At 59.9% G+C, this 26,679-nt stretch overlaps 1 protein-coding gene across 2 annotated transcripts; it reads right to left on the reverse strand.

The window, feature by feature from the left end:
• Positions 1-46: 46 nt before the first annotated feature.
• CRB2 (crumbs cell polarity complex component 2) lies at positions 47-25,489 on the reverse strand. Of its 2 annotated transcripts, none has more exons than XM_072748671.1 (13): positions 25,407-25,489; positions 15,233-15,556; positions 12,692-12,887; positions 12,451-12,590; positions 11,902-12,087; positions 11,568-11,681; positions 7,914-8,789; positions 7,314-7,822; positions 6,583-6,748; positions 5,006-5,804; positions 4,330-4,443; positions 3,660-3,777; positions 47-2,026 (listed from the first exon to the last, which is right to left on the reverse strand). In XM_072748671.1, exons 2-13 carry the CDS (start codon positions 15,549-15,551, stop codon positions 1,802-1,804), a joined length of 3,762 nt encoding a protein of 1,253 aa, XP_072604772.1. In that variant the 5' UTR covers positions 15,552-15,556; positions 25,407-25,489; the 3' UTR covers positions 47-1,801. The 2 variants fall into 2 exon arrangements, with proteins under 2 accessions (XP_072604772.1, XP_072604771.1); XM_072748670.1 differs by lacking the exon at positions 25,407-25,489 and adding an exon at positions 23,653-23,824.
• Positions 25,490-26,679: the final 1,190 nt, after the last annotated feature.

Raw genomic sequence — 26,679 nt, forward strand, 5'->3', positions numbered from 1 at the left:
CAGATGCCAGATCCCTTAGAAGCAAGAGAGGAAGACAACACAGGGCTCCCAAAAAAAGTGGCACTGCTTTTATTTCTTGGGGTTCCATGTGTCTTAGAGGAGTCTGTAAGAACACAGGTTTGCCAAATCCCTGATTTAATAAAAATAACCAAGGCACCAGCTGTGGCTAAGTTGCTGGTACCAGATGTTTCCTCCCCCACTTTCCCAGGAGTCATGATGGAGAAAGTGGGAGAAAGGTGCCACTTCCTACAGGATGAGGCCTCAGCAAGTCCCGTACCCAGTGTTCAGGGCACTTCCTATCCCAGCCTCAGCTGAACCCCTCAGTCCTCAGCCACACTCAGGCTGCCTTACCCCCCGTTACCACTTGGCTCTACCTCAGATTTGCCACCTGGACCTCTGGAAGCTGGCTGAGACCCCGAGGGCAGCTAGGTAAAGTCAGCCGCCAATCTAGAAGTGAAAAGGGGTCTCCTGGCCTTGGCACAGGAGGTGGTGGCCTGGGAAGCAGAAGGACAGACGGGCATGTCTCCAGGTCAAGGATGAAGGGACTTCCTGAAGCTGGGAGGAGGCTGGGCACTCGGTGGTGGTAGTGGGGACTGCCCTTCTGGGGTCAACGGGATGGCATTTTCAGGGAAGGGATTGGGAGCAAAGCCAGTTCCTCCTCTGCATCTGTGTCTGTGTCTGCAGGACCAGCCCTGACACAAAGAGGTGATGCCTACATTTGCTGAAATCAGCAAACAACTCTGAGGGCTTCCTGCGAGTCCTGAATCCCACCTCCCTCACCCCCCTGCCACATATGCAGCCATTGAGAGAGGCCACTGGTCTGTGGGTGGAGGAGTGGCCTCCTCAGGTAGCTGTGATGGGAGCACTGGTACTGGAGAACCAGAGGTGGTTAGGGGCCAGGGGCGGAAAGTTTGCTCCCTTATCCTGGGCCTTCTTGCCACAGGAAAGGCCTCTCCCCCACATGCCCTCGCTCCCAGCTGACAACTCTTCCTGAAAACCAACAGGGTGACCCACAGAGCCCAGCAGCACACAGTGTCCATCTAGGGCGCTTTCCCGTCGTCATCGCAGATCCTCACAACAGCCCCGTGAGGGAGGCAGAGGCTGTTCTCCCCAGAGAAACCCCGCGGCAGGGCGTGACATCTCAGGCAGCTGGCCCTCTGCTCCTGCACGTGGTCTGTGTTCCTGCACTTCCGGCCCCTGGCACAGGCAGAGACATCTCCCTGAAGAAGCATCTGTCCTGGGAACCAGGGGTCACTAGCTGATGACACCCCACCCCCACCCCCAGTTTCCAGCAGCCTCCAGGGTTAGGAGGACGCCAGGGCTGAGGCCTGGGTCACTGGGGCCTTGGCCTGGCCTGGCCTCCTGGGGAAGACATATTGCCCCTGCCCCGGGGCTGGGAAAGCCCATCCCTAGAGCCCAGTGGCCCCTCCAGGGTATCGCCCGCACCCACCACACCATCATGTGCAGGCACAGCAGAGACACGGACACACCCACTGGCCCCATCCAGAATGCTCCACTGCTATCTGCAGGCCCGCAGCCCCCAAGTCCACGCTCACACACACTGTGTGCCCCTCCCCTGCACAGTGGGTCCCCCGGTGAAGTCCACGGCCTGTCCAGGCCCCTATCTGCTTCCCTGAGTGCCCCCCTTCTCCTGTCCACAGTGGAGCAGAGGTGGGGGCTGCCAGCAGACGGCCTGGGCCCTGCTGCTGCAGGAAGAGGCTGGCCACAGAAGCAGCCTCTTTGGTCCTCAGGTGGAAATCAGCTGGGACCTCACAGGTGCTGGAGCAACGGCCAGGCAGGCTTAGATGAGTCTCTCCTCTGGCGGCACCTTGAGGACACTGTCCATTTCCAGCCGGGCCCCAGCCACCTCCTGCTGGCTCGGGCTATAGGTGCCCTCCGACTGACGGCGCTTCCTGGCTGCCAGTATCCCTGAGAGGAGGCCCAAGAGGAGAAGCAAGAGGCAGGCGCAGGCCGCGGGCACCACAACCTCCAAGAGCGGGAACGGGAGAGGCAGCGGCAGGCCTTTCTGCAAGAGATGTGCTGATGAGGGGCAGGCAGGGGGGGGGGGGTTCACATAAACCTCACCGCGGTCTAGTGGAGGGGCTGGGGGTGCTCCTTCCCTCCCACAAGGACAGGAATCTGCTTTATTTCGATCACTGCTAAGTTCCAAGTCCCCAGGGCAGCACCCGCCTGGTCGCACTCAGCAAGCAGTAGAGGTGAAAACAGAGGCTTTGCCCAGATGCCCCAGACACGTGACTAGCAAGCCCAGACTGGCAGTCTCCTCCTTCTGCCCCCAGGGCCCATGCCCGCCCCCACTCCCACCTTCCTCAGCCCTGAGTTCCAGCTGCAGGCCCTTCCTTTCCTGGCCAGAGTGGGCCCTGCCCCCCAGCCTCCCCCCCCCCATCCAGTAAACTCATCCAATCTAAGGCAACAGGGACTCACTCCCTTTCCCATCCAAAAAGGGTGGTCTGGTTTTTTAGTGTCTGTGGAGACCATGCTTAACCCACAGTGGCAGGCTTGTCAGGCAGCAGCAGGAAAGGCTCCCCAGCCAGGAGGCCTGGGTGGGGCAGGAGTGGAGGCTGGCCCGCCTAGCTGACCTAGCTGATGGTGAGCTCAGAACCCACCAGGGGCTGTCCAGCTAGGGAGACAGACGAGGCTTTGGGGAGCCCAGGAAATCTCTCCATCTCCCATTATAGAACCAGGATGCCCCCAAGAAAGACCACGGGCCTGGATCTGTGAAACCCCCAAATCACAGAATTCTTAGATTCCAGAGCCCAAGGGTCTCAGACTCACGGGCCCTCCCTCTGTCCCAGGAAGCCTCTCAGCCTGCTGTGACCTGGGTCCCAAATCTCAGTACCCAGCCCTAAATGGGCAAAGGTACCCAGGGCTGTCGAGAAAAGTTCATACCAGCCCGGAATGGGTCCTCACCAGCTTCCACCCCAGGTGCTTCTGGGAGAGCTGTAAAGCCATTTCCTCCCTTGGCCCTGCCAGGAGAGTAGGTGGGGGAGCCAGAGGCTATAAAGTTCAACTTGAAAGGAAACATTCTCCAGAAGCAGAGGGGATTTGCCGGTTTATGACCCACGATGCCAGAAGCCTACAGAGATCAAGGCTCCTCTGTGGGCTTCCCTGCCTCTATGTCTCTCCCACCAGCACCCACCCACCCACCGTGGGCTCACCGCCCACTGGGCCTGCGGCGCCTATTCTGCCCCCCGGTGGGAAGGGGGGTCAGGGGGAGCTACCTGCTGGCCCGCACCTATTGGGCTCCTCCTCAGTGGGGCCTCCTTGAGGTCAGGGGATGCCTTGGGCAGCCAAGCCAGCTCTGGCTCAGAACCCTGGGCTTGCCACCTTCCTACTCCAGAATCCTAGCACACGAACTGCTGGAGATTACAGGCTCTCATATCCACCAACCTAAATCCTAGAATCCCAAGATCCTGTTGGTCCTGAATCCCAGTCCCAGACAGCACTTGCCAGAGCCAGAGCCCAACTAGTTCACTGCTAGTCCCTAGAGGAATGCTGGGCCCTCCCAAGCTCTCCAAGTCTCCTTCCCTACAACAGGGCTGGTCCAGGAACAGTGGCCACAAGAGCCTACACACTCCCCTCCACCCCAAATCATCTCACTACAGTCCAAAAGAGGACTTCCCAACTCCCTCCTCACTCACCACCACCTCACAGAACTGGCCTGAAAACCTTGCACTGCAGATACACTCAAAGAGCCCACCAGCAGCCTGGCAGGTGCCTCCATTCAAGCAGGGGTTGGCCTCACAGGGGGTCTGGCACCTGGGAAGCAGAGAAGGTAAGGCTCGGAGTGCTGCTCCCTCCTGGATCGCCTCTTGTTCCCCCGCCTGCTTTAGCTTCTCCAAACCACCCCCAAATAGGCAGGTGTCCACCCACTGTCCCCATGGGCTGTCCCCGCCTGCCAGGTGACTGAAGCCAACTGTGCCCCAGCATTCATGAGTCAGAATGACCCGCCGGGTCAGAAGCACGGGGAGGGGGTGTGTGGAGGAGAGGCAGCTGCCCGGAGATGCTGATTCCCTCTCTCTGAGGTGGCCCCGAATGTGCATGCTCACAGTCCCGATGCAGGAGGGCTGAGGAGGAGGCCCCCCAAACCACCATGAGGCAACTACTTCCTCAAGTGACGGCGTAACAGAGGGTGACCTCGGAAGCCCCAGGAGGAAAGAACTCATGTGCCAGAGGTGGACTGCCTGGCACTGTGGTCACAGTGAGGGTTGAGAAAGGGTGAAGCATCCACACCCCACCTTGCCTGCCCTGATGGGAGGGGGTTCAGGGGCCCATCCCGCCGGCTCCAAGGCCCCTGGCCTCCAGGCCCACCTCTGGCCATCAAAGCCCTCCTGGCAGCTGCAGTTGGCACCCTGGGGCCCATCACAGGGGCCACCAATGAGGCAGGTGACGTTCAGGCTGCATTCCTCTGACAGGACAGGCCGCCTGGGGAGAAAGCACAGAGGCTGCAGTGGGGGCAGCACGCTAGGGACAGCAAGGTGGACGACCTCCAGACCCCGGATCGGAACCTCTCCCCAGGCTCAGAGCCCTCAGAGAGGCCAATGAATGCCAGGACGGTCCTTGGAATGAAAGCATTTTCCTAAACATAAAACCTGGGCCTGACATTCCTCCGGGAGGAGGGGGACCGGGAGGCCAGGCCTCTGCCAGATGACTCCCCATAAGGAGCCTGGCTCCAAAGGCCGCGCAGCGTCAAAACCAGGCTGCAGAGGAAGCACCCGGGCCTCCCACCGGCTCACTCTGCCCCCATCCTCGGGAATTGAGGAGGATGAAGGTGGACAGTGGGCGGCCAGGCAGGAGAGTCTCCGGGTCTCCTTCCAAATCTAGCTCTGGGTTCCCCCAGCCCCTACCCACCGCACCCCCCGCCCCAGACAAGGCAGAGTCATTTGTCTCAAACCCAAACTTGCTCATCCGGCGACTCTGGGAGGCCCCGCCGCCCTTCTCCCGGCCCCGCCCCGCCCCGCCCCGCCCCCACCCCGACGGCCCGCACCTGCAGCGCGGACCCGGGCCCGGACCCGCCGAGCCGGGCGGGCAGCGGCACTCGAAGCGGCCGTCGGGGCGGGCGTGGCAGCGGCCGCGGGCACAGGGCGCCGAGCCGCACGGGGGCGCGCGGGCCTCGCAGCGCGGGCCTGCCCAGCCGGGGCCGCAGTCGCAGGCGAAGCGGTCGAAGAGGTCGCGGCAGCGGCCGCCGTGCAGGCAGGGCGAGGGGGCGCACACGCGCGCGCCGCGGCAGCCCAGGCGGGGGGCGGGCAGCCCGGGCCAGGCCGCGAAGTGCTCCCGGGCGCCGGGCGCCGCGCCGGGCCGCGGGCGCGCCAGGGGCAGCGGGAGGCCGCCGAGCGCCACGCGGCCCAGGCAGCCGGTGAAGTTCTCGGCCAGCAGCACGCGGGCGGCGCCGGGGCCGCGCAGGAAGCCCAGGTCCGCGGCCAGGCCGCGCAGCGCCACGGGCGTCGGGGCGCCGTCCAGCCAGAGCAGCCAGCGCGACGCGGCGGCCCCGGGGCGCTCCATGGCCAGGCGCACGCGGTGCCAGGCGCCGTCGGCCACGCGCGGCCCCCCCGCGGGCAGCACCGCCCCGGGCGGGCCCCCGCCGCCGCGCACGCCCGCCGCCAGCGAGCCGTTGCGCAGGCCCAGCCAGACGGCCGCGTGGGCGCCCGCGGCGGCGCGCAGCAGCCCGGCCTCGGGGTCGCGCGTGCGGAAGGCGAGCGACAGGCCGGCGAGCGGCAGCGCCGACGACGCGTTGTGCCCGCTGAAGGCGGCGGCGGGGCCCTCGCGGAACGTGGCTTCGGCCACACCTGCGGGGAGAGGGAGCTGGGCCGGGGCCTGCGGAGCCTGCGCGTGGCACCCGCTGCCCCCGCCCGTCCTGGTCCCCCCCGCCCCCACCGTCAGGCAGTCCAGGAGCCATCGCCCGCACCGCCCGCACCACCCGGCTTCCTCCCGCCCTCCCGCCGGGATTCCCTCCCCCCCCCCCACAACCGGCTCCTGGCTGAGCTGGGGAAGCCGACCTGACCCGACCCGTTGGTGCCCACCCTACCCCCCAGGTCACAGACCAGGCAGTGCTCATGCCTCTGCCCCTTCCCCCTTCCCCCTTCCCCCTTCAGTGGAGCCGCTCAGTCTCATCACTGAGGCCCACCATTCACTGCAGTCATTTTTTTTTTTTTTTTTTTTGAATGCAAACAGGTCCCTCTCCTGCCTAACTAAGATGGTCCCGCGGCTCCCCACTGACAGCTCTGAGCTGTCTGGCCTAGCTTTCAAGGCCCCTCCTGGCAACATATCCACCCCAACACCTGTAACTGTGTTTCAGTTGTTCTTATAAAACCCGGGGCCTTTGCACATGCTGTTGCTCTTCCCTAAAATGTCCTCCTCTATGTCTAGAGTCTTACTTGCCCTTGGAAACCTGGTGAATGTTGTCTCCCTCCAGAAAACCCACCCCTCTGGATGCAATGGCCTAAGCATACTGGGGGCTGTTAGCATCCTGCTCCACTGCCCATGAGGCCTCAGGGTAAGGGTGGGCTCTACCCCAGCCTGGGTGTCCAGAACACAACATGCGGGCTGCCCAGAGCATGTACTCACAGACAAAGCCATCAGGGACCTCTTCACAGGTGGCAGGTGGGAGGCAGGGCTGGCCAGGACACCACAGGTGCTGGGCACATGTGGGCCCCGTGAAGTTGACAGGGCAGGTGCAGTGGAAATCATTCCAGGTGATGAGACAAGTTCCACCATTGAGACAGGGGTCAGGCTGTAGAAAAAGCAGGGCAGGGGTAGGCTCAGGCCTGGCACTAGCATCATCCCACCATTACCATCCCTGCAGTGGCTCTGCATTTGGAGCACCAACTGCAGACACATTCATGTCTCACAAACATATAGAGAGGAAGTCACTATTGTCCCTATTTTAGAGATAAAGAAACTGAGGCTCAGAGAGAAGAACCTACTTGCCTGGCTCATCCAGGCAGTAAACAGAGGAGCCAGACTTCGCACTCAGGCCATTCCAATCCCAAGGCTGGTGCTTTGTCCATGGACCCAGGGATGTCCCTGTCCCCCATGCAGCTCCCACAGAAAGGCTCAGGCAGCCCTCTGCCTGGGTCAGGGTACCCGTCTCACACCAGGACTGGGGACAGCCAGAGGCCAGGAGCAGCAGGGCCAGAGAGATTAGTGTGAATCCTGCTCTGCCACTCTCTAGCACTGGAACTTGGGCAGAATGCTTCCCCTTCTGCCATTTTCATCACCAGAAGGACACGCTAACCCCCAGCGATGCAGGGTAGACTCTGAGAAAGGGACCCACCCCCATGCCCCGGGGAACTCACACTGCAGGTGTCCTCGGAGACGCAGCCCATGGTGAGGTTCCAGGACTGCCCACTGCTCAGCTTGCTGGGCTGGCTTGAGTTCCCCAGCAGCGACGGAAAGAACGGGAGGTGGAGGTCATTGAGTCTCAGGTCCTGGAGGCAGCCTCGGAAGGGCCCACCCCAGGGCTGGGCGTCAGCAGGGAGGAGCCTCCCACCCACATGCACCTGCTGCCCCAAGCCCTGCAGCTGCTCAGGCCCAAAGCTGAGCGTCACCAGGTGGCGGAGCCCATCATCCCAGCGCTCAGGGAGCACCAGGGTAGGACTGCCCAACACCTCGGCCTGGATCTGGCCCCTGCTCAGGAATACTGTTAGCCCAGCTACCGAGTCGTTGGCAAGCTGGAGTAGAAGGCCAGCAGGTTCCCGGGTCCGGAGGAGAAAGGACACGGTGAGGTTGGGGCCTGGCAGCTGGTGGAGCAAGAAGGAGGCAGCGCTCAGGGTGCCCCGCAAGCCAAAGGTGGCAGCGGGAACCTCTGCAGGGAGAGAGGGCATTAGGTATGAGGCCCGTGGGCCACGGGAAGGCACACCCTCTGTCCCAGGGGGCCCACCTGGCTTGTTCCTCACCATCAGCACAGGTGGGACCACTATAGGGCCGGGGGCATTTGCAATGGAAACGAGTCCACATGTCCACGCAGGCCCCTCCGTGGGCACAGGGTGGAGGCTGACACTGCTCACGGTGCTCACAGCCCAGGAGGACGTTCTTGCCGAGATCCTCAGGCAACAGGAGGGACCCGTCCACATGCACGTCCTGGAAGCAGCCTTCGAAGGCTGTGCCACCCAGCTGGGCGGAGCAGAAGCTGGCAGGTATCAGGGCTTCAGAGGCCATGGGAGCCGGGGTCACAGGCCCTGAGGCCACACAGAGCTGGGCAGGGCAGTCCTTGTGCCAGAGCCGCAGCTCCAGGACCCCTGGGCGCAGCGAAGCCTCCACCTGGTGCCAGTGGCCATCATTCAGAGCCACGTCTGGGAGCCTCAAGGTAAGCATGGTGGTGTTGCTGTGGCTCCAAAGAGTGGCCCGAAGTGTGCCCCCCGTCAGCGCCAGCTCCAAGCTGTCCTGGCTGTCCGTGCGAGTGGCCAGGGCCCCAGCAGGTAGTGTGGTGCGAAACCTCAGTGCCAGACCCAAGGGGCCGCCAGCTGGCAACGATGCCTGCACGGGGCTCCCAGCCACCACAGAGAAGGTGGTGTTCTGGCCACAAAAGGCTCCGTGGGTCCCCGGCGGGCAGTGGCAGGCATAACCGTGGACCCCAGCCTTGAGGGTGGGGATGCAGGTGGCACCCAGTGGGCAAGTGTGGCCCTGGCAGCCAGTGAGCTGCACAGAACAGTCATGCCCACCCCAGGCATCCGGGCACCGGCAGATGTAGCCCGCCACGGTGTCCTCACAGGTCCCCCCATGGAGGCAGGGCTCCGACAGGCATTCGTCCACATCTTCCTGACACGCCAGGCCTTCAGGAGAGACCAGGCCAAGGCTCAGCACTCAAGGCAAGAACCACAGTCTTACCGCAGTGCTCACATGCCTTTTGGGACTAGGATCTCAGCACCTAGCAACCGAACAAATTCCCAGTCCCCAAAGGATTTCTCGTGGTTCCCTGAAGTCCCAGGAGGCTGGAATCTGAGATACCCCTTCTTCCACCATGTCTGGTGGGTCTCTGTGTCCCGTGGGTTCAATCCTCTAAATACTCCCTGGTCTTTCCTTTTCTCCCACCCTACCTCTCTGCCTCACCAGCTTTCAGGTCCACAGGCTAGTGTCCTCTCCTTTGCCTGCCTTCAGTCCCCTCTACCATCCATCTCTACAAGTAGCCAGAGGTCTATTTCTAAAGCATCTCCTGGCCAGATTCCCCAGTGCCTCACCCTGGCACTCAACATCCATCCTGGGCTGGACCCTCCAAGGTCCTCAAGCTTCTTTTCTTTTCTTTTTTTTTTTTTTTTTTTAAGATTTTATTTATTAATGAGAGACACAGAGAGAGAGGAGAGACAGAGACACAGGCAGAGGGAGAGAAGCAGGCTCCATGCGGGGAGCCCAATGTGGGACTCGATCCCGGGTCTCCAGGATCAGGCCCTGGGCTGAAGGTGGTGCTAAACCGCTGAGCCACCCGGGCTGCCCAGGTCCTCAAGTTTCAACCCTGCTCCCTACAAACCTTGAACTCCCTGTTCCTCCAAGCATTTCCTGGAAAACATTTCTGGAGCTTTGCTCATACTGTTTCCTCTGCTTGGAATGCCTTCTCCTCACTTAGCCTGCCTTTCAAACTCCTACTCATCCTACAAAGCCCCAATTCAAAGGGCCAGTCCCTTAGAGAGCTTTTTCTCTGATTCCCACTCCCAAGCTCTTGTGTCACTCCCAACTCCCTGCCCACTTCCAGACACAGCTCCCTAGAAAGTATGTGTTTACTCAGCTGGGATCTCCTCGGGGGGCCTGAATGTGTCCTTGGTGCCCAACAAAGGGCCTAGCATGGCTTTTGTGGCTAGAGTGCCAAAATAGAGGAGGGAGTGGGGGTGGATGTATGCACCTAGGCTCCATCCCCCAGTCCCTCTGCCCTAGCACCCCATGTTGACTATGGGGGTGCCACCTCACCCTCCCCTCCAGGAGCTCCCATACCAGGATGGCCCCAGCTTGGGTCAAGAGGCCACACACAGCCCAACCCCAGCTCAGCCAGAGCCTCCACAAAACAACCAAGGACAGCCCTTACCACTATACCCAGCTGGAGGAACCCTGGCCCCAGTCAGCCCACAAACACCATATCCTCCTTTTGGGGACAGCCAGCCGCACCTTATCTTGCCCAAGGCCCCAGCCCTGCATACCTGCCAGGAGCCACAGGCCCCTCAGGAAAGTCCACAGAGCCCGTGGCCCCATTGCACTTCCCCATGGACGGCCAAGGATGGTAAGTGGGTGCTGGGCCAGAGGAGCAGAGCTCCCATCTGACTAGCCGCCTCCTTCAGAACTGGCTCAGGAATGCCAGGCACCGGCCTCCCCCAGGCCAACACGACCTGAAGGGAGGATGGGAGTGGACAGCAGCCAGGAGCCCAGTGCTACAGCCGCGGGTTCCTCTCCCGGCCCTGACCTCAGTTCTGACCTCCCTGTCACCCATGAGCTGAGCTCAGCCTGGGGAGGAGCTGGGCTCTGGCTGACACTGGTGAACCTCAGGAACTGACAGGCCCCTCTCAGTCCTCCATTACTTCATCTGTAAGAACCCTACATTGAGGAGGTGGATAAGGAGGGAAGGAAATGCACAGAAACACTCTCGGAGGTAGTGTGTGCCCTAGTGGGCCCACTGTGCACCAGACACCTGCTCCCGGGCAGGACTCAGGGATTCTCAGCCTGGGGGCGGGGGCGGGGGGTAGTGTGCAGAAAATGGGCTATCAGGGTGGCCAGGGGGACACTGAGCCCAGCATCTCTGGGCGATCACCACCTCCTTCCCCTGGGCAGGGGAGACAGTGCCCAGGAAACCTGCCAGAGAGAAAAGGCCGTGTGCTCAAGCAGGAATGCGGGTGGTGCGGGGGAAGTATCACAAGCATTCCAGAGGGGGCAGGGACACTCTGAGTATGTGAGGAGTTCTTCCACGCTTCACCAGCTTCCGTGGAACGATATCTGCGTGTCCATGCATCTGTTGTACCCCAGGCAGGGAGAGGCTTTCTACAGTCCAACTCCTGCCCAATGCTCCCCAGAGGTCATCACCTCTCTCTGTGATGCCCCCTTGACCTCTTTCATCCTCTCCCTGCAGGGCCCTTGGTTCTCCTTGCTCGTCACGCCACACGTTCTCCTGGACAGCCTTGGCCACCCATGGCCCTGCTTGCCAGGATTGTACTCCTGAACCCCAGCTTCTGGCTCTTCCCGGGCCCTAGACCTTGGACCAGCAGCCCCCACCCTGGGTCCTCCCTGTGGGTGCTCTGCAGACACTCAGACTGAGTATGGACGAGGCTCCACCCAATGTCACCCAAGGCAGAAGCAGCTGGCATCCCTGACACCTCCCACTCACGCCTGGACTAACCCCAGGGGCTGCAGAACATCCCTCCTAATTCGCTCTCAACCCAGTTAGTTCCCTCCACTTTCACCTCCATAACCCGGGTCCCCCACTCAGTTGTCACCAGGACCACCACACCCACCTCCTTCTGGATCTCCTTGTCCCCATCAGTCCAGCCTCCACTCATGGGCCAGAGGAACCTTCTCGCCCCAGGCCCACCACCTTTGCCCTTGCCCTGCCCCAGTGTCCATCCCACCCCAGGCACCTGTGTAGCCATCTGGACAGTGGCACTGGAAGCCATTGGGCAGGTCCTGGCAGCGGCCTTTGTTGAGGCATGGCCGTGAGGCACACTCGTCCACATCCACGCCACATTCGTCCCCTGCAAGAGGACCAGCTGGGTTCCTATCTGCGCCCTCAGAACCAGACTAGAGCTGCAAGGGCCCATTTTAGAGCTATGGAGACTGAGGCCCAGTGAGAAGTGCTGACTCCGGCAGGTGGCACCTATGTGGCAGGGCCAGGCCTCAAGCGGAACCTCGGCGCCCCCCCCCCCCGCCCCGGGCACCCAGACTCGGGTGGACCCGCTTCCCGGGGTAACTCACCCTCAAAGCCCGGCGGGCAGCGGCACAGGAAGCCGGCAGCATGGCGGAAGCTGAAGGCGCCGGGGAAGGCGGCCTGGCGGCCTCCGTACAGGGCCGGGTCTGAGCGCTGCAGGCACTGCCCCCCGTGCTGACAGGGGCTCGACGCGCACTCATCCTCATCCACCTCGCACTGCCGCCCGCTGTAGCCTGGGGGCACACGCGTGGGTGGCAGGTCACAAGGGGTCACAGGGCGGCGCCCCTCCGCTGCTGCCACCCGGGCCAGGCTGGGACACAGCTGGGAGGGGGATACTGAGGAGGGCGGGGGTGGGGTGCCCGCGGCAGCCTTCATGGTGCGCGTGACTATGTGCCGCGTGACTCCTGGGCATCTCGCAGGTTAGCCTCCCGCCCAGGTTAGCCTCCCGCCGGCGCTGGGAGCAGGGGCTGTGACCGGCCCTATTTTGCAGATCCCCGCAGACGTGGAGTGCGGAGAAGTAGCGGTCACATGCACGCACAGGTGAGCCCCGCGCACACCTCCCGGACACCCACACACACACACACACACACACACACCTGGCCAGCAGAGGCAGCGGAAGCTCGCGAGACCCTCGAGGCAGGAGGCGTTGTTGGCGCAGGGCTCCGAGGCGCACTCCAGCACCTCCTGCTCGCAGCGCGCACCCTCGTAGCCCGTGTCCGCGCAGTTGCACTGGAACCTGGAGCAGGGCGCGGGGCCAGCTGAGCACACCGGAGCCCCCCCCCCCCCCGCCTCCACCCGCCCCCCTCCCCCGCGTCGGGGCCGCGGTCCCCCGCTCACCCGTTGACCAGGTCGTGGCACTCGCCCCCGTGCGCGCAGGGCCGGCTCTGGCACTCGTCCAGGTCCAGCTGGCAGCTGGCGCCCCCGTAGCCCGGTGCGCACACACAGCGGTAGGAGCCCACGCCGTCCAGGCACGAGCCCCCGTGCAGGCAGGGCGACGAGGCACACTCGTCCACCTCCACCTCGCAGGTCACCCCTACACAGGGCCGGGGACACAGACAGATGGACACCCAGAGCCAGGCCGAACGAGGTCCGGGCAGGCAGACTGGAAACCAGCTCCGGACAGTTACAAGGGGCGGAAACTTGAGATCCAGAGAGAAGCCATTGGTCCCCTCGTCCACAGCAGGTATTTCTTGAGCCGGGAAGGGCAATGGGGTGGACACAGGACAACCGACCCTGCCTCCCTGAGCTCACAGCAGTGTAGCTGGAGACCAGGATTAGGTCAGTATTACCTAGATGCGAACTGATTTTTAATGGTTATAAGCTCTGCAATGGGAGCATCCTGGATCCCCTAAAAGCAACACCCGGAGTTCTGGCCTGGGGAGTTGGAGTCAGGGAAAGCTTCTTGTAAGGCGAGACTTTTGAGAGGTGAGTAGGCATTTCCTAGATTGGGATGGGGCTGTGCCAGCACTTGGACTCCAGACGCGGGAACCCGTCCAGAGTAGCATGGGGGCAGGGGCGTGATGCTCTCAGAAAGGGGAACATGGAGAGTCAGGTTCAAAGGAGAGGGCAGAGGAGGTGAGGCAGGGGTGGGGTTGTAGGGGCTTCGGGACCCCATTCTGGGCTTATCCTAAAAGTTGGAAGCAGCTGAGTTACAGGATTCTGTCTACACTGTGGAAGCCTCAATCTGCCGGCTTTGAAAAAAATGTAGAGGGACTCCATGGGGGGAGGGGGGCACCCCGGCAAGAAATGCTGGAGTAACCAACTCCTCCTGGTTCCCCTGCACCGTGTTGCTTCTAAAACTACAACTCCTGAGTCTGGGAAGCCCCTCAGGTCTGGGCAAAACTGAGACAACCAGCACCCCACAGGGGAGGAGATGTGTAGAGATGAAGGGAGACGGAGAATCTCGGGTTTGGGGATGTACTGCCTGAGTTCCCCCCAGGGGGCCACATGTCACAGTGGACTCCAGAGGCCCTGCCTCTGCGCCCTATGTGGGGTCGGTCCTGGGGGGCTAGGGACCCAACTGGCTCCAGCTGGAAACCTCCCCCCTTCCCAGCTCAGTGAGCACAAAAAACAGCCCCTCCTTCCTGTGACCCCTGGCTCCTCCCGCCCCAGTCCCACTCCCACCTTCTGTGCCAGGGAGAGCCAGGCCCTGGCCACCTGGAATCCCAACCTCCCTCGCCTGGCTCTGAATGGAAGGAGGAAAGAAATGAGTCACGGCAGACTCTGCCCCCACTCACATCCGCAACTCACCCAGAAAGTGTTACTCAAAGCGTCCAAGCACATCTGGCACGCACACACCTGCCAGCAGTCACACACCTATGTTTCCCACAAATGCATTCAGGAGCCCAGACACCCGCAGATCACACAGAGGCCCTTTGCCTGATCTCCCTCACCCGTGCACAGCTAATACGCCAGACACCAGGACTCTCGAATAGTGAGAAAGATACGTGGGACCTGTTTCCAGTCCGTTTCAAAGTGCCACGATCCATATCTTCACTGTAAGCTTCCTCCCTGAGGACCCAGCCCCCACAATGTGTACCCCTTGCTCTGAGATGACCCCAAACTGCCTTCTGCCCTCAGAGCAGAGTTGTCTGAATTCAGGGTTGAAACAACCAGGAGTGTCTATACTGCACGCTCCCCCACTGCCCTGAACCTAGCCTCTCCCAGACCTGTGCCCAGCTGCCCCTGCTTCCTGGCTTCTAGACAAGGGCTCCAGGATGCTCCTGATTAAAGTGTGGATGGGACTGGGACAAGGCCATACTCTAGAGGAGAAAATCAGCGTGTACTCATGCCAGTCCCTTTTCTGAGTCCTTGAATACCCTGTATAGACATTATCTGCCCACTTGAGACAGCAGAGATCCTTGGGATATGTTCATGTTCCGGTTTGAACAAGACCACCAGTGTCTCTATGCTGGAGCTTTAGGGGCCACCCAGAGGAGAAGAGTGTTTGCATGATAACCTGAACCATACCAGGAGTGTCCATACTTTAGAACCATCAGATGAGCCAGATGGTGTCTACACAACAGCCTGACACAGCTCTGGAGTGAGTTGATGCTAGAAATACCATCTAGACTTGTCCTCATTAAAGCCAAACCAGGCATACCTGCACTCTGGTTCCCCCAGAGATGCCTGGGGGTGTTTCCACCCCCCAGTGCCAAACTGAACTGAAATAACCTTTGTCCAGTGTCTGTTAAATGTCAGGCACCAGGCACCCTCACATGTTCCTACTGTCATCCAGAGCTGCCAGGTTAGCTTGAGGAGCATCAATTCTGTAGCAAGCCCCAGAGCAGGAAGTCAAAGCTGAATGCATGATTTTATACCCTGAGCCACTGACGGGATGGACAATACAGACCTCCTCCTGGGAGGGGAAGTGATTACCCGCATAGCCAAGGGGGCAGCGGCACTCGTAGCGATCAGCCAGGTTGTGGCAGGTGGCACCATGGTGGCAGGGCCGGGATGCACACTCGTCGATGTCCAGCTCACAGCGTGGGCCCTGGAAGCCTGGCACGCAGTAACAGCGAAAGCCACTGGGTTCTGGACCCTGGGGCACACACAGAGCACCGTGGTGGCATGGTTGGGTGGCACAGCCATGGGGCTCCGTGGGCTCACAGGTGTAGCTGCCGTTCTCTAGAGCCTGGCACTCGGTCCCTGGCATGCACGGGTCCGAGGCACAGACACCTGGGGTCTCCGAAGGCATTGTTCCTGCAAAGAGAGAAAACCGGCTGGGCAGGGTGGACCAGGATGACCCCCTCCCCACAGTCAGACCCACCTCAGACCCCAGAGCCAGGCAGTCTGTATTCAGGACAGAGGGGGGACCAGGGGCTCCACAAGCCGTGTCCCCCCAGGTCATGCACAGCTACAGCGGAACTGAGATGGGTTCAGGAGGGTCTCCATGGCAGAGAAATGGGCCCCTGAGGCTTGCCCTCCCCTCCCCCCTCTGCTGCCTCCCTTTGCCCTCCCTCCCCTCACCACTCCCCCCACCATGCCCCAGCCAGATTAGAGGGTGGACACTGACCCTGGAGGCTTTGCACTTTGCCTGAGGTCTCCAGGCAAGTTAGTACCAGGACAGCCTCCAAGCCTGTCGCCCAGGGAGGGGGGTCTCCTCTGGGTCTCCCCTTCTGTGGCTCCATTTCCTCCCCAAGGGAGCTCCTCCCACTGTCCCCTCCACCTCTCCTGCCAGGGATCTGGCAGCTCCATCCCTGTGAAACCGGAGATGATAGACTTCAAAGGCAGGGACCCTGAGCTGGGCCCCCCTCCCTGTCCTTCCTTCATGCCCTATGCCCCGCGCCTTGGGCCTAGAAACCTCTCTGTGAATCCCTGGCCCTCACTTTATCGCCCCCCCTTAGCAATTGCCTAAGCAGCTGGCCTGGCCAAGGTCACAGGGTACAGGGCAGGTGTTGAGACCTGCTGACTCACACCTGGCTGCCTCCACCACATTAGAGGGTCACCTGCTATTCTGGAAGCCAAGACACTGGGAGAGCCAGCCCCTACCCTCCTGAAAGCCTGTAGTCCTGGCCTTAAAGTAAAACTGCGCTGGGTTCAGATCCCAGCTCAATTACTAGCTCTGAGACTCTGAGCAAGTCATTTCTCCTACTGAACTTCTGTCTCCAGCCAGAAAGGGGATGAGAAGAGGGCACGCCTCACAGCACGTGGGAGGATTCAAAGCCTCAGGCATTGCAGATGCCCACTTGTAGGAACTCAGGAACTTGGTGAGGGATGGGGGAGGGGAACCAGCCTCGAGCAGGAGGCACCCCCCACCTGGGGCTCTGGGAGGCATCCCTCCCTGGCCCAGGTTGTCATCCAGACACTAACCAGGCCCAGCACCTCCCTTCCCCCAGCTTAGTGAAGACCCCCCAGATAAGGCTCAGCAGCCTCTCAAACGTCATCCGCATTCCACCAGGCAGGGCTGTCCACGGGCCGACCCCCACCCATCCCTGCTGGGGCCCAGTAGGACAGGGGACAGGGATATAGAGAGACACAGAGTGGGGCACCAGGGGGAGAACCTGGCTGTCAGCCCCACCCCTGAGTACCCAGAGCACCTGACAACTCAGCATGAGCTCTCTCACTCCCCAACTGGGGCCTGGGGCCCACCCAGGGCTCAGCACGTTGCAAGGGGGCAGAGACTCTGAGCCACTTTCAGGCCAAGAGTACCCCGGAGGGCTCTAGTGTCCATGGCCCCTCCCTCTCTGACCACTGTCTGCTCCAACTCAGGGCATCCAGCCCCAGCCCCCTCTCCCAAGCCTGGTCATTGAGGTAAGGGCCAGGCGTCTGGGCCTCTCTGAGGGGCTTCTGGGCAGCTAGTCTTTCTTTTTCCCAGCACAGCCACTGTGGCTGATCAGTTTAGAGCCATGTACTTTAGGGCTAGATGGCCAGATGAGGGTGGGCAGATAGTCAGATGGAGGTGGGAAGGTGGCCTGATGGGGTGGGAGTGGATCGAGCTCCCTTGGGAAAGGACACAAACCTGGCTTCTGGGGTTTGAATAGTGCCACCTCGTGGGGTATTGTGAGGTGCCACTGAGATGACATGAGTGAAGCCCTGGCACCCAGTAAGCCTTCATGAAGGGCTGTGGCTATTTTGATCACGGTCAAGACCGGGAGACAGTAACCAGAGCTCCGGGTCCAAGGGGCCCTGGCTTCCGGGTCCTGTACCAACAGGCCCTCATTTATTTATTTATTTATTTTTAAAGAATTTATTTATTTATTCATGAGAGACAGAGAGAGAGAGAGAGAGGCAGAGACACAGGCAGAGGGAGAAGCAAGCTCCATGTAGGGAGCCTGATGTGGGACTCTATCCCGGGACTCTAGGATCACACCCTGGGCCAGAGGCAGGCCCTAAACTGCTGAGCCACCCAGGGATCCCCCTACAGGCCCTCATTTAATGCCAGCAAGGCACTGCTCCTCATCTGTGGGGCCTAAGGAGACCCTCCCAATCTGAGGCTTTGCCCCCAGTGCACAGCAGATGGACCAGGCTGGAGAGACGTGTGCAGGGGGAAGGGGCCAGGTTCTGCATCGCCAGGGGAGCAGGTGACTCTACATGACGGTGCCCCAGGAGACAGAGTCCACCCACAGGGGAGGAAGGAGCTCCTCGGGGTCAGAGGCAGGCAGAGAAGGAGGGAGCTGCCTATCCCACAAGGTGTGCAGTAGCTCCAAAAGCCTGCATGTGAGAGGCAACCGTCTTTCTTGTGTATTCCTGATTGATCTTCACGTTTCCCTTAGGAGATGGGTGACCCTGCTCTTCTCGTTCTACAGCTGAGGGGAGTGGGGCTCAGCGATGACGTGACTTCACTGTCCCACAGCCTGTGAGGGGCTGTAATCCAAACTCAGGTGTCCCTACCCCAGAGCCTTCACTCTCAAGGTTCCAAATCCTCTGCCTTGCCTTAAGAATATTTCTGGGGCACCTGGGTGGCTCAGTCAGTTGAGCATCTGCCTTCAGCTCAAGTCATAATCCCTGGGTCCTAGGATGGAGCCCTTCATCTGGCTTCCTACATAGCGGAGAGCCTGTTTCTCCCTCTCCCTCTGCCTCTCCCCAGCGCTCAATTTCTCTCTCTCAAATGTGTAAATAAGATCTTTTTTAAAAAGTACTTTAAAGGGATCCCTGGGTGGCGCAGCGGTTTGGTGCCTGCCTTTGGCCCAGGGCGCGATCCTGGAGACCCGGGATCGAATCCCACGTCAGGCTCCCGGTGCATGGAGCCTGCTTCTCCCTCTGCCTATGTCTCTGCCTCTCTCTCTCTCTCTCTCTCTGTATGACTACATAAAAAAAAAAAAAAAAAAAAAAAGTACTTTAAAAAAAGAATAGATTTCTGGGGTGCTTGGATGGCATAATCGGTTGAGCCTCCAATTCGTGATCTCAGCTCAGGTCATAATCTCAGAGTTGTAAGATCGAGCCCATTGTCAGGCTCCAGGCAGAGGGAGTCGGCTAAGACTCTCCCCCTCCCCTCCCCTCTAAAATAAATAAATAAATCTTTTTAAAAAAACGTTGTGGGGGGTGGGCAGGGCAGGGCAGGGCGCCTGGGTGGCCCAGTTGGTTAAGTGGCTGCCTTGGCTCAGGTCATGATCCATGGTCCAGGGACCAAGCCCTGAGGGTCGAGAGTCTGGGCTCCCTGCTCCACTGGGAGTCTGCTTCACCCTCTTCTCCTCATCCCCGTTGTGCACTCTCTCTTCTGCAAATAAATAAAATCTAAGAAAGAAAGAGAGAAAGATGGAGAAAGAAAAAGAAAGAAAGAAAAGAAAGAGAGAGAGAAAGGAAAGAAAGAAAAAGAAGAAAGAAAGAAAGAAAGAAAGAAAGAAGAAAGAAAAAGAAAGAAAGAAAGAGAAAGAAAGAAAGAAAGAAAGAAAGAAAGAAAGAAAGAAAGAAAGAAAGAAAGAAGAGAGAGAGAGAGAAAGAAAAGGAAAAGGAAAGAGAAAAACAGATTCCTGGCAGTCCACTGCAGCCCTCGGGATTTCGAGCCGCCAGGCCTGGTCCCCGAGGGCCTGCATCGCAGCCTGCTTCCGGGAGTGCTTTGCACTTTGAGGCTCGAGAGCTGCAGCCCCCAGTCTGCTGTCTCTGTCTCGCAGGGGGTGAGGCCGGGAGGCCCCGCCAGCCCTGGGCTGAGAGGCCGAGAGGTGAGGGCAGGGGCGGGCCTTGGGCCCGGCTGGGGGCGTGGCCTGTTGCCAGGGCGACGAGGGGCCTTGCTTATCTTTACAAATCCCTCCTGACCTCTCAGGCTGCCTGGGACGACCCGGCGCGGGGAGGGATGACACACGGCCCTCCCCTTCGACCTGCCACCCGGTCCCTGAGGAAGGCCCAGACCCCACTGCCGGGCCGGGAATTCTCTCCCCGGAGAGAACGATGATCATATTAGACTAGTAACCATTTACTGAGCGAGTACTACGTGCTCCAGGCTGCGCTACACATCTTGCATCTCTCATTACACATTTCGTTTGATTTAAATCAGGAAAGGTGAGTGCTGTTGAGAAAACTTTCGTGTTCTAACTCAGAGAGGTTATAAACTTGCCCCAAATCATCCCTCCAAAAACTAAGAAGCAAATTATCTCCAGACTTCTGAAAGGTCCATATCTCCCAAAGCATGTGAAATTCCCACTGCTCAAACTCTAAATGGCCACCTGTGTATTGTCATTTTTAGCGCATTCCAGCCCAGCCTCCCCAGCCCCAGCACTGGAAAAAGTCTCCAAAGGTTGGCACAAGGGTGGAGGTTCCAGGATGGGCCTGGGCAGGAAGGTCAGTCCTCCCTCTTTAACCAGAACCAGTCTATTAGCAATCCCATTGTGCTTCAGGCCTCACTTAGTGCCTAGCAACTCCTGCTTTATGCACACTTATAACAGGCCTCATGATATCTGCTAACAACCGATGGGAAGAGTTTACCTAGGGCGTATTTGGAGAAGCTTCTTGTTGATACGGCAAGAAAGAGGATATTTCTAAGAAGCAGCCCAAGATCTTGTGAGATGTGGGCGCTTCTAACCTAGGGACAAACACTGTTCATCTAATATCATGAGGCCCCCAAGGACAGGACTGAATAACAACAGTATGGTGGAGTACAGACACTGCCTCAGAGCCACCAGGAAAGGTCTAGGTTACTCTAACAAGACAGGAAAGCTTGGAATACTCTTTCACAAAAATGTGTGCATCCCGAGGCTAAAGGGGGGGTGAATATTTATAACTTTGGTAACAACAGTGGCAATAATGGCAGTCACAATTCACCTCGCACCCTACTCCTGGCACTGGCATATCCCAGTGTTCTCATGCCTTGGTCTCAGAGCCCAAAGCCAGAGACACTTCTCAGGGTGAGGGGAAGACCTGGTGAGGCTCTGGTCCCCCAAACAGACCACTTCTATTCGTGAGTGGTCTCCTGTCTAGAATGTCCTTGGAAACTGGGGCTTCCATGCCAAAACTAAGTTGGAGAAGCACTGTGTTTTCTCATCAGATTCTTGTGACGCTCCTGAGAGTTAGCTGGTTGGTCCCTGAAGGGGCAGAGGCACAGTGAACAGACATGGCTTTACCTAGGCTAGCACTGAAAACACTAGCTTGGCGACTCTGGGCAAGTGACTGACCCTCTCTGGGCCTTATTTCCTCCCCTGTAAACTGGGATTATTAGAGCCAACCTCACAGGGTAGGGGTGAGATTCACAGTCCATTATGTGGGGTGCCAGGCTGGCTCAGTGGTAGAGCACGCAACACTCGTTCTCAGGGCTGTGAGTTCAAGCCCCATGTACTTAAAAATAAAAATTTTTTTAAAAAAGTTATTTATTCATGAGAGACACAGAGAGAGGCAGAGACACAGGCAGAGGGAGAAGCAGACTCCCCACAGGGAGCCTGATGAGGGACCCGATCCCAGGACCCCAGGATCACACCCTGAGCCGAAGGCAGATGCTCAACCACTGAGCCACCCAGGTGCCCCCAAAAGGAAAATCTTTAAAGGGAGCCTGGCTGGCTCAGTCGGTAGAGCATGCAACTCTTGATCTCAGGATTGTAAATTCATGACCCATGTTGGGTGTAGAGATTACCTAAAACTGATAAATAAGTTTTAAAAATCTTTAGTAACAACAAAAACCAAAGTCCATCACGTTAGTCTGTTAGCACAGCATTTTCCAGGGGTTGGCTGGTGGTGTTACTTGCTCATCGACCAACAAACGTTTACTTGGAGCAAATGCTGTCTAGCCAACCATGTTGATGCTTGTTCACATGTGTGTGGCTCCCGGTCCTTCCATGCCTCCTCTACCCCAAAACACCCCCCCTACCCCACCACCTCTGGTTGGAGGAGGGGCCAGACTTGGGGACTGGGCTGCTGCCCTTTGTCAGCCAGGCTCCCTGGGCGGCAGGCAGTCGGGCAGGATGTGAGAGCCTAACATGCCGCATTGTACTCCAAGATGCTTGGTCCTCTCCACAGCAACCAGCCAGGCTTTTGTGGCAGAGCAAGCCCAGGACAGAGGGGCTCAGCTCAGGGCCTGGCAGGCATGAGCAGCAGAGCCAGGGGCCCAGGGCTTCCAGAAACCCCATCCCCTCTGGGATGCAAATTACTTTTCAAGTGACACAGTCCCCAGCCTCTCCCCTCCTAGCACTCAGGCCTTTGGTGCTAGAATCCAGAAATGCTCATGCCCACAGTGCCTTCACCACAGCTTTTGAGGATCCTCATGGAGGGGGCTCCCCACACAGAAATCCTAGTGGGAAAGGCTGCCCCTGGGCACCCCAGCGGGGTTGTATGGGGGTGACCGTGGACAGCAGCAGCTACTTTTTCTGTGGTATCCATCTCCTTTGTGTTCCCTCTGCCTCAAGGTTCACATTTGAGTGTGAATGCACATGTCGATATACACATACTGGTATGTGCAGGCACCCATCACGTACCTGTAGGGGTGTGTGTGTGTATGTGTGCGAATGCATGCGTACTGGCTCTGCATGTGCTTGCGGACACCTGCTCATGTGGTGGGGTGCATGCCACACCAGTGTGCAGGTGTGTGTGTGTGCGTGCACGTGTGATCTGTGTGTGCACATATGCATGTATTTGTGGCTTTCTGTGTACACTTTTGTCATTTTTGTGTGTATACATGAGGGTATGAGTGTGTACATTGTAGGGCAGGGGGCACATACCAGATCCACAGACCAGATCCAGATCCTCATGCCCCAGATGTGCAGAGAGCAGAGAGCAGGCCCTCGGCTCCTCTCAGGAACTCCAGCTTTGCCTCAGGAACCCAGCTCAGAAGCCCCCATCCCTGCCAGAGCTTCAGTGTCCTCCACTACAAAATAGGGTTCTCCATCTCCCCAGAGCCCTCCAGGGAGGAGGAGACCAAGGCTTTGTGAGCCAAGCCCCATGAATGGGGAGGAGGGCCCCAGGTAGGGCCTAGGAGGCTTGACCTCCCACCCTGGGAGTCAGAGGGGTGGGTTTCCCCCAAACCTCCAGCATGCTGTGAAGTCCAGGCCACCAGCCCTAGTTGACTCCCTCCTCCAGCAGTGGAGGCGGGGTCAGGGGACTTCCCAGGCCTGGCCCTGTAGCTATAGTGACCAAGACAAAGCATCCCCCAGACCCCCCAGGAAGAAGTCCAGGCGGCGCACACACGTGAATCCTCTTGGACAAAAGCAAAACTGTTCAGGCGGATGGGGTCTGGCTTCAGGAAGCCTTTTTAGCTTGGTCTGGGAGTGTTGGGGAGGGGGTAGCAGTGGACACACATGCTCCCAAATGCCTGGCCACCCCCAGGGGCCCCAGAGCACCCCCAGGCTCCCAGGGCGGGCAAGGTAACACCCAAGTGGAGAGGATACCGGCAGGTCCCTGGCTACCTGGTCTCCTTCCCTCTCTCCAGCGCAATCCACTGGGCGGGGTGTGCTGCCCCCACCCCACATGAGCTAAGATACAGTCCAACCCACTTGACAACTTATATCCCACAACTTGGGCTAAGACACAGCCCAGCACACCCAGAAAGCCTCAGACACAACTGGAGGCTCACCCGGGACAGCTCACAGCTTTAACATACCCACAGCCAGCACACGCTCACAACCTGGGGTGAGGCTCACACTACCTGCAACTCCCCACGCTCAGGCCTCAGCCTGGGACTTCCCAGCCCCAGCACCCCTCCCTCGATCCTTTCACAAAGGCCCCCAGGCCTCACAGCAGCCCCCGAGGCCCAGGACACACTCCCCTCTGCCCGAGGTGGCCAGCAGCAGTGCACCCTTCTGCACCCATACCTGGGCCTGCGCTCAGCCCCGCAGTCAGGCCTGGCACCCACCTAGACAGCCCCAGGGCCCAGGGTATCCACCCAGGGAGACAGACCCTGCCCCGTCCCCCATCCCCCAAGGCCTGTGCCCCCGACTCACCACCCAGGAGGGTGAGGGCAGGAGCCAAGAGCAGCAGCAGCAGCAGCAGGAGAGCGGCCAGGGGCCTGGACGCCGGGGCCCCGGGCCTGGCCAGCGCCATGGCAGTGCTCGCTGGGCTGTGGGAACAGGCGGCCCGGCTGGCTCGCACCCCCCTCTCCCTCCAACCAGCACTAATGCCGTGGACAGAGGCCCGGCCCCGCCCTCTCCCCCGCCTGCCTCCTCCCCCACCCAGGCCCTCCCAGGCTGCTCCACTGGGAACAGATCCTAGAGGAGGGGTCTGGCCCGCCCCGTCGCCCTAAGTCCCAGGGCTCCACATGGGCCCAGGGGCCCCTGCAGCTCTGACCTGCTCTGCGTACTCCCCCCACTCTCCCCCTCAGATCCTGCTGCCTCACCCTCCTGGTGGGGGAGGAGATGATGCCAGCTACTCCCAAGCCCTAGGTGATCCCACCCTGCTGGACACGCCCCCATCACTTCTCAGCCTGGGCCCCCTCTCCAGCTCAGGCCCCGAGCAGCCGGCAGCCTCCCAGCAGCCTCTTCTCTGCTCAGAAGCCCCAGCCCCTCCCACGTCGCTTGTCCCCTCCCAGTGCCCCCACCTGACCAAGGTACTCCCCCACTCTGCAGCCAAAGCCCCTCCCTGCCTCAGCCCAGCAGCTCCTGGTGGCTCTTCCTTCTCACTGCCTCTGAATCCCATCCCTCCCCTTGACCTACACAGACATACGGCCCCTCCCACCATGGCCCTCTGGATGAGGCCCCTGGCTCCCTCCACCCTCACCCCTCCCTAACCAGCCAAACAAAACCTTTTCCATTTCTCCCCTTTGGCCTAAATCTTAGCCTCTACCATTTGCAGCTCAAACCTCAGTGGAAACCTCACTGCAATCCAAGGCAGCCCATTCTACTGAATGGCAGTTCCAATGGCTCCCCTGCTGGGAAGTCCTTCTTGTCTAACCTTATAGTTTCCTGCTGCACTTGATGTTTGCTTGCTGCAGGCTGGAAAAGGGATGTTGTTTGCATGGAGTGGGGGCCGTTCTTTGGGGGATCTGGACCCAGGAATCCAAGCCATCTCAAAGGCACTACAACATCAAAAAGCAGCCCATTCTTCCTTCCCTTGACCTCAGCTGGGGGGGGGGGGGGCGGGGGGAGGAACCTCTTGCTGAAAGGACTTTCTGAACCTAGCCACCAGCTTCTGCCAATGCACCCCATTTGGTGCCACTCAGTGACCGTGGACTCAGACCACCCAGAACCTGTGTCGGGTTCTGGGATGTGCCCTGACGCCCTGAGGGCACAGTCTGGAGCCCAGGCCCTAGCTGATTGAGGGAGCTCTGGCTGTACTAGCTGGTCCCCGGAAGAGCAGGGAGTCCAGCAGTGGGCATCACTGCATAGGTGGCGGACAGCGACGCGGGTCCTCCAACCCTGGCAAAGTGCTCAGCAAGGGAGCCAAGGACCTGGGGGCGGGGGTGGGGTGGGGTGGGGTGGGGTGGGGTAGGGTGGGGTGGTGCTCACATCCCCTGCCATCCCCACCCCAGAGTCTTGTTTCCTCCCGGTGGGCGGTGCTCCTAGGTGTCAGGACTCCAAACCACCTTTAATCCCTTGCCTGGCTCTCACCTATACCAGGAGCTTCCACCAAGCCCCTCCCCACCCCGTGGGCAACGCACAGGCCCCACAGCCAAGTAGATCCCGGTCTGAGCCGCGCTCTACCACTGATGGGCCGAGTGACCTCCGCGCGCGACTTCCTTCCCCGGCCTCAGTTTCCTCACCTGTAAAGTGGAAATAACAGTTCCAACCTCCTAAAGCTCAAAAGAGCTGCCGCAGCAGTGCAGCTTCTGTCCATTCTGTGTCTCAGAGGGTCCCGAGAGGTCGGAGAAGCCCGGGGAGGGCGGGGCGTGAGGACGGCAAGACTCCCACGCGCCCCCATCTCTGGACACACAGACACCCACGCGTTCACCCCGAGCCTGAGGGCCCTGCTCCCACCCGCACCCCCGCCCGCGTCCTGCAGCCGCTGTGCACCACCTTGTGGCCAGACCCGGGACTGTCGGCGAGGCGGGGGGCGGGGGGCACCCAGGACCCTGGACTCGGAGGAGGCCTGAGAGCGGAGGTTACACGGGGCGGGCCGTCCTGACACGCTCCCTGTGGGGGTCCGGAGAAGAGACCGTGAGGGGGGCCAGCCCTCTGCGGAGCCCCTTTTTCCATCCTCCCCACTTGGGCGCCAGGTGCAAGGAAGGGGAAAAGGACCTTTTATCATCCCCTGCACAGCGCAGCAAGGTCAGAGTGGTGCCCGTTTTACAGATGAGGAAACGGAGGCTCGGGAGGTGACATTGGCTGTTGGGGTCCCTCAACCGGTGGGGCAGGGGTAGGATTCAAACATGGGGGTGCCTGCCACCACCCCTTTCCATTCCTTGAATCATTGAGTTCAAGTGGAGTGTTAAGTGCGCCCCACTCTGCTCAGGAATTATTTGCTGACTTCTCCCTGGCCGAGGGTACCCACCATCTCTGACAGCACAGCTTTGTGCTGGGGAGCCCCAGCTTTGGCATCAGCCCCACCCTGTATGAATCCCGATTCTGGTCCCTGCCCTTAGGCAAGGCCTTGTTGGTCTGTTGAACTCTGCTGGACCCTCATTTCCCCACCTGTAAGTTGAGATAACAGGACCTACCTCACAGTGCCCTGGAGGTGGGCTTCTGCCACCAAGCAGGCACCTGTTGGGGGAGGGGATGTGTCCCAGGACTGCTCCCCACTGAGCAGATCTCCAGGATGGATGCCTCTGGACCTTCCAAGTGACGTTTCCCTTGGATCCCCCCACCAGGGGCCTGCATCTCCCTTCTCAAGGGACTGTGTTGGTTCTTCTGTCTCCCACTCTCCACACAGACCCCTCCCTCCCTCTCCTCCTCTACCCCATCCAACCCCCAAGGACCTCCTTCCCTCAGGCTTCCAGGAAGTGGCCTGTGGAGGCAGAGAGGAAAGAGGGAGGGCCCGGGGCATTTCCTCCCCCTCTGTCTGCCTTTTGGGGCTGGGGCACTACCCACTACTGCTCT

This window comes from Vulpes vulpes, chromosome 2 (assembly GCF_048418805.1).
Source record: "Vulpes vulpes isolate BD-2025 chromosome 2, VulVul3, whole genome shotgun sequence".
In the NCBI taxonomy this organism is placed as follows: Eukaryota; Metazoa; Chordata; class Mammalia; order Carnivora; family Canidae; genus Vulpes; species Vulpes vulpes.

What these genes read in the sequence shown, in the direction of transcription:
- CRB2 (XM_072748670.1), bottom strand. Translation starts at nt 23,752, where the DNA reads ATGGCGCTGGCCAGGCCCGGGGCCCCGGCGTCCAGGCCCCTGGCCGCT. An exon ending in TGCCACGACCTGGTCAACGG is followed by an intron (nt 12,591 to 12,691) that starts GTGAGCGGGGGA and finishes GCCCTGCTCCAG; the next exon opens with GTTCCAGTGCAACTGCGCGG. An exon ending in CTGCCCGCCGGGCTTTGAGG is followed by an intron (nt 11,682 to 11,901) that starts GTGAGTTACCCC and finishes GTCCTCTTGCAG; the next exon opens with GGGACGAATGTGGCGTGGAT.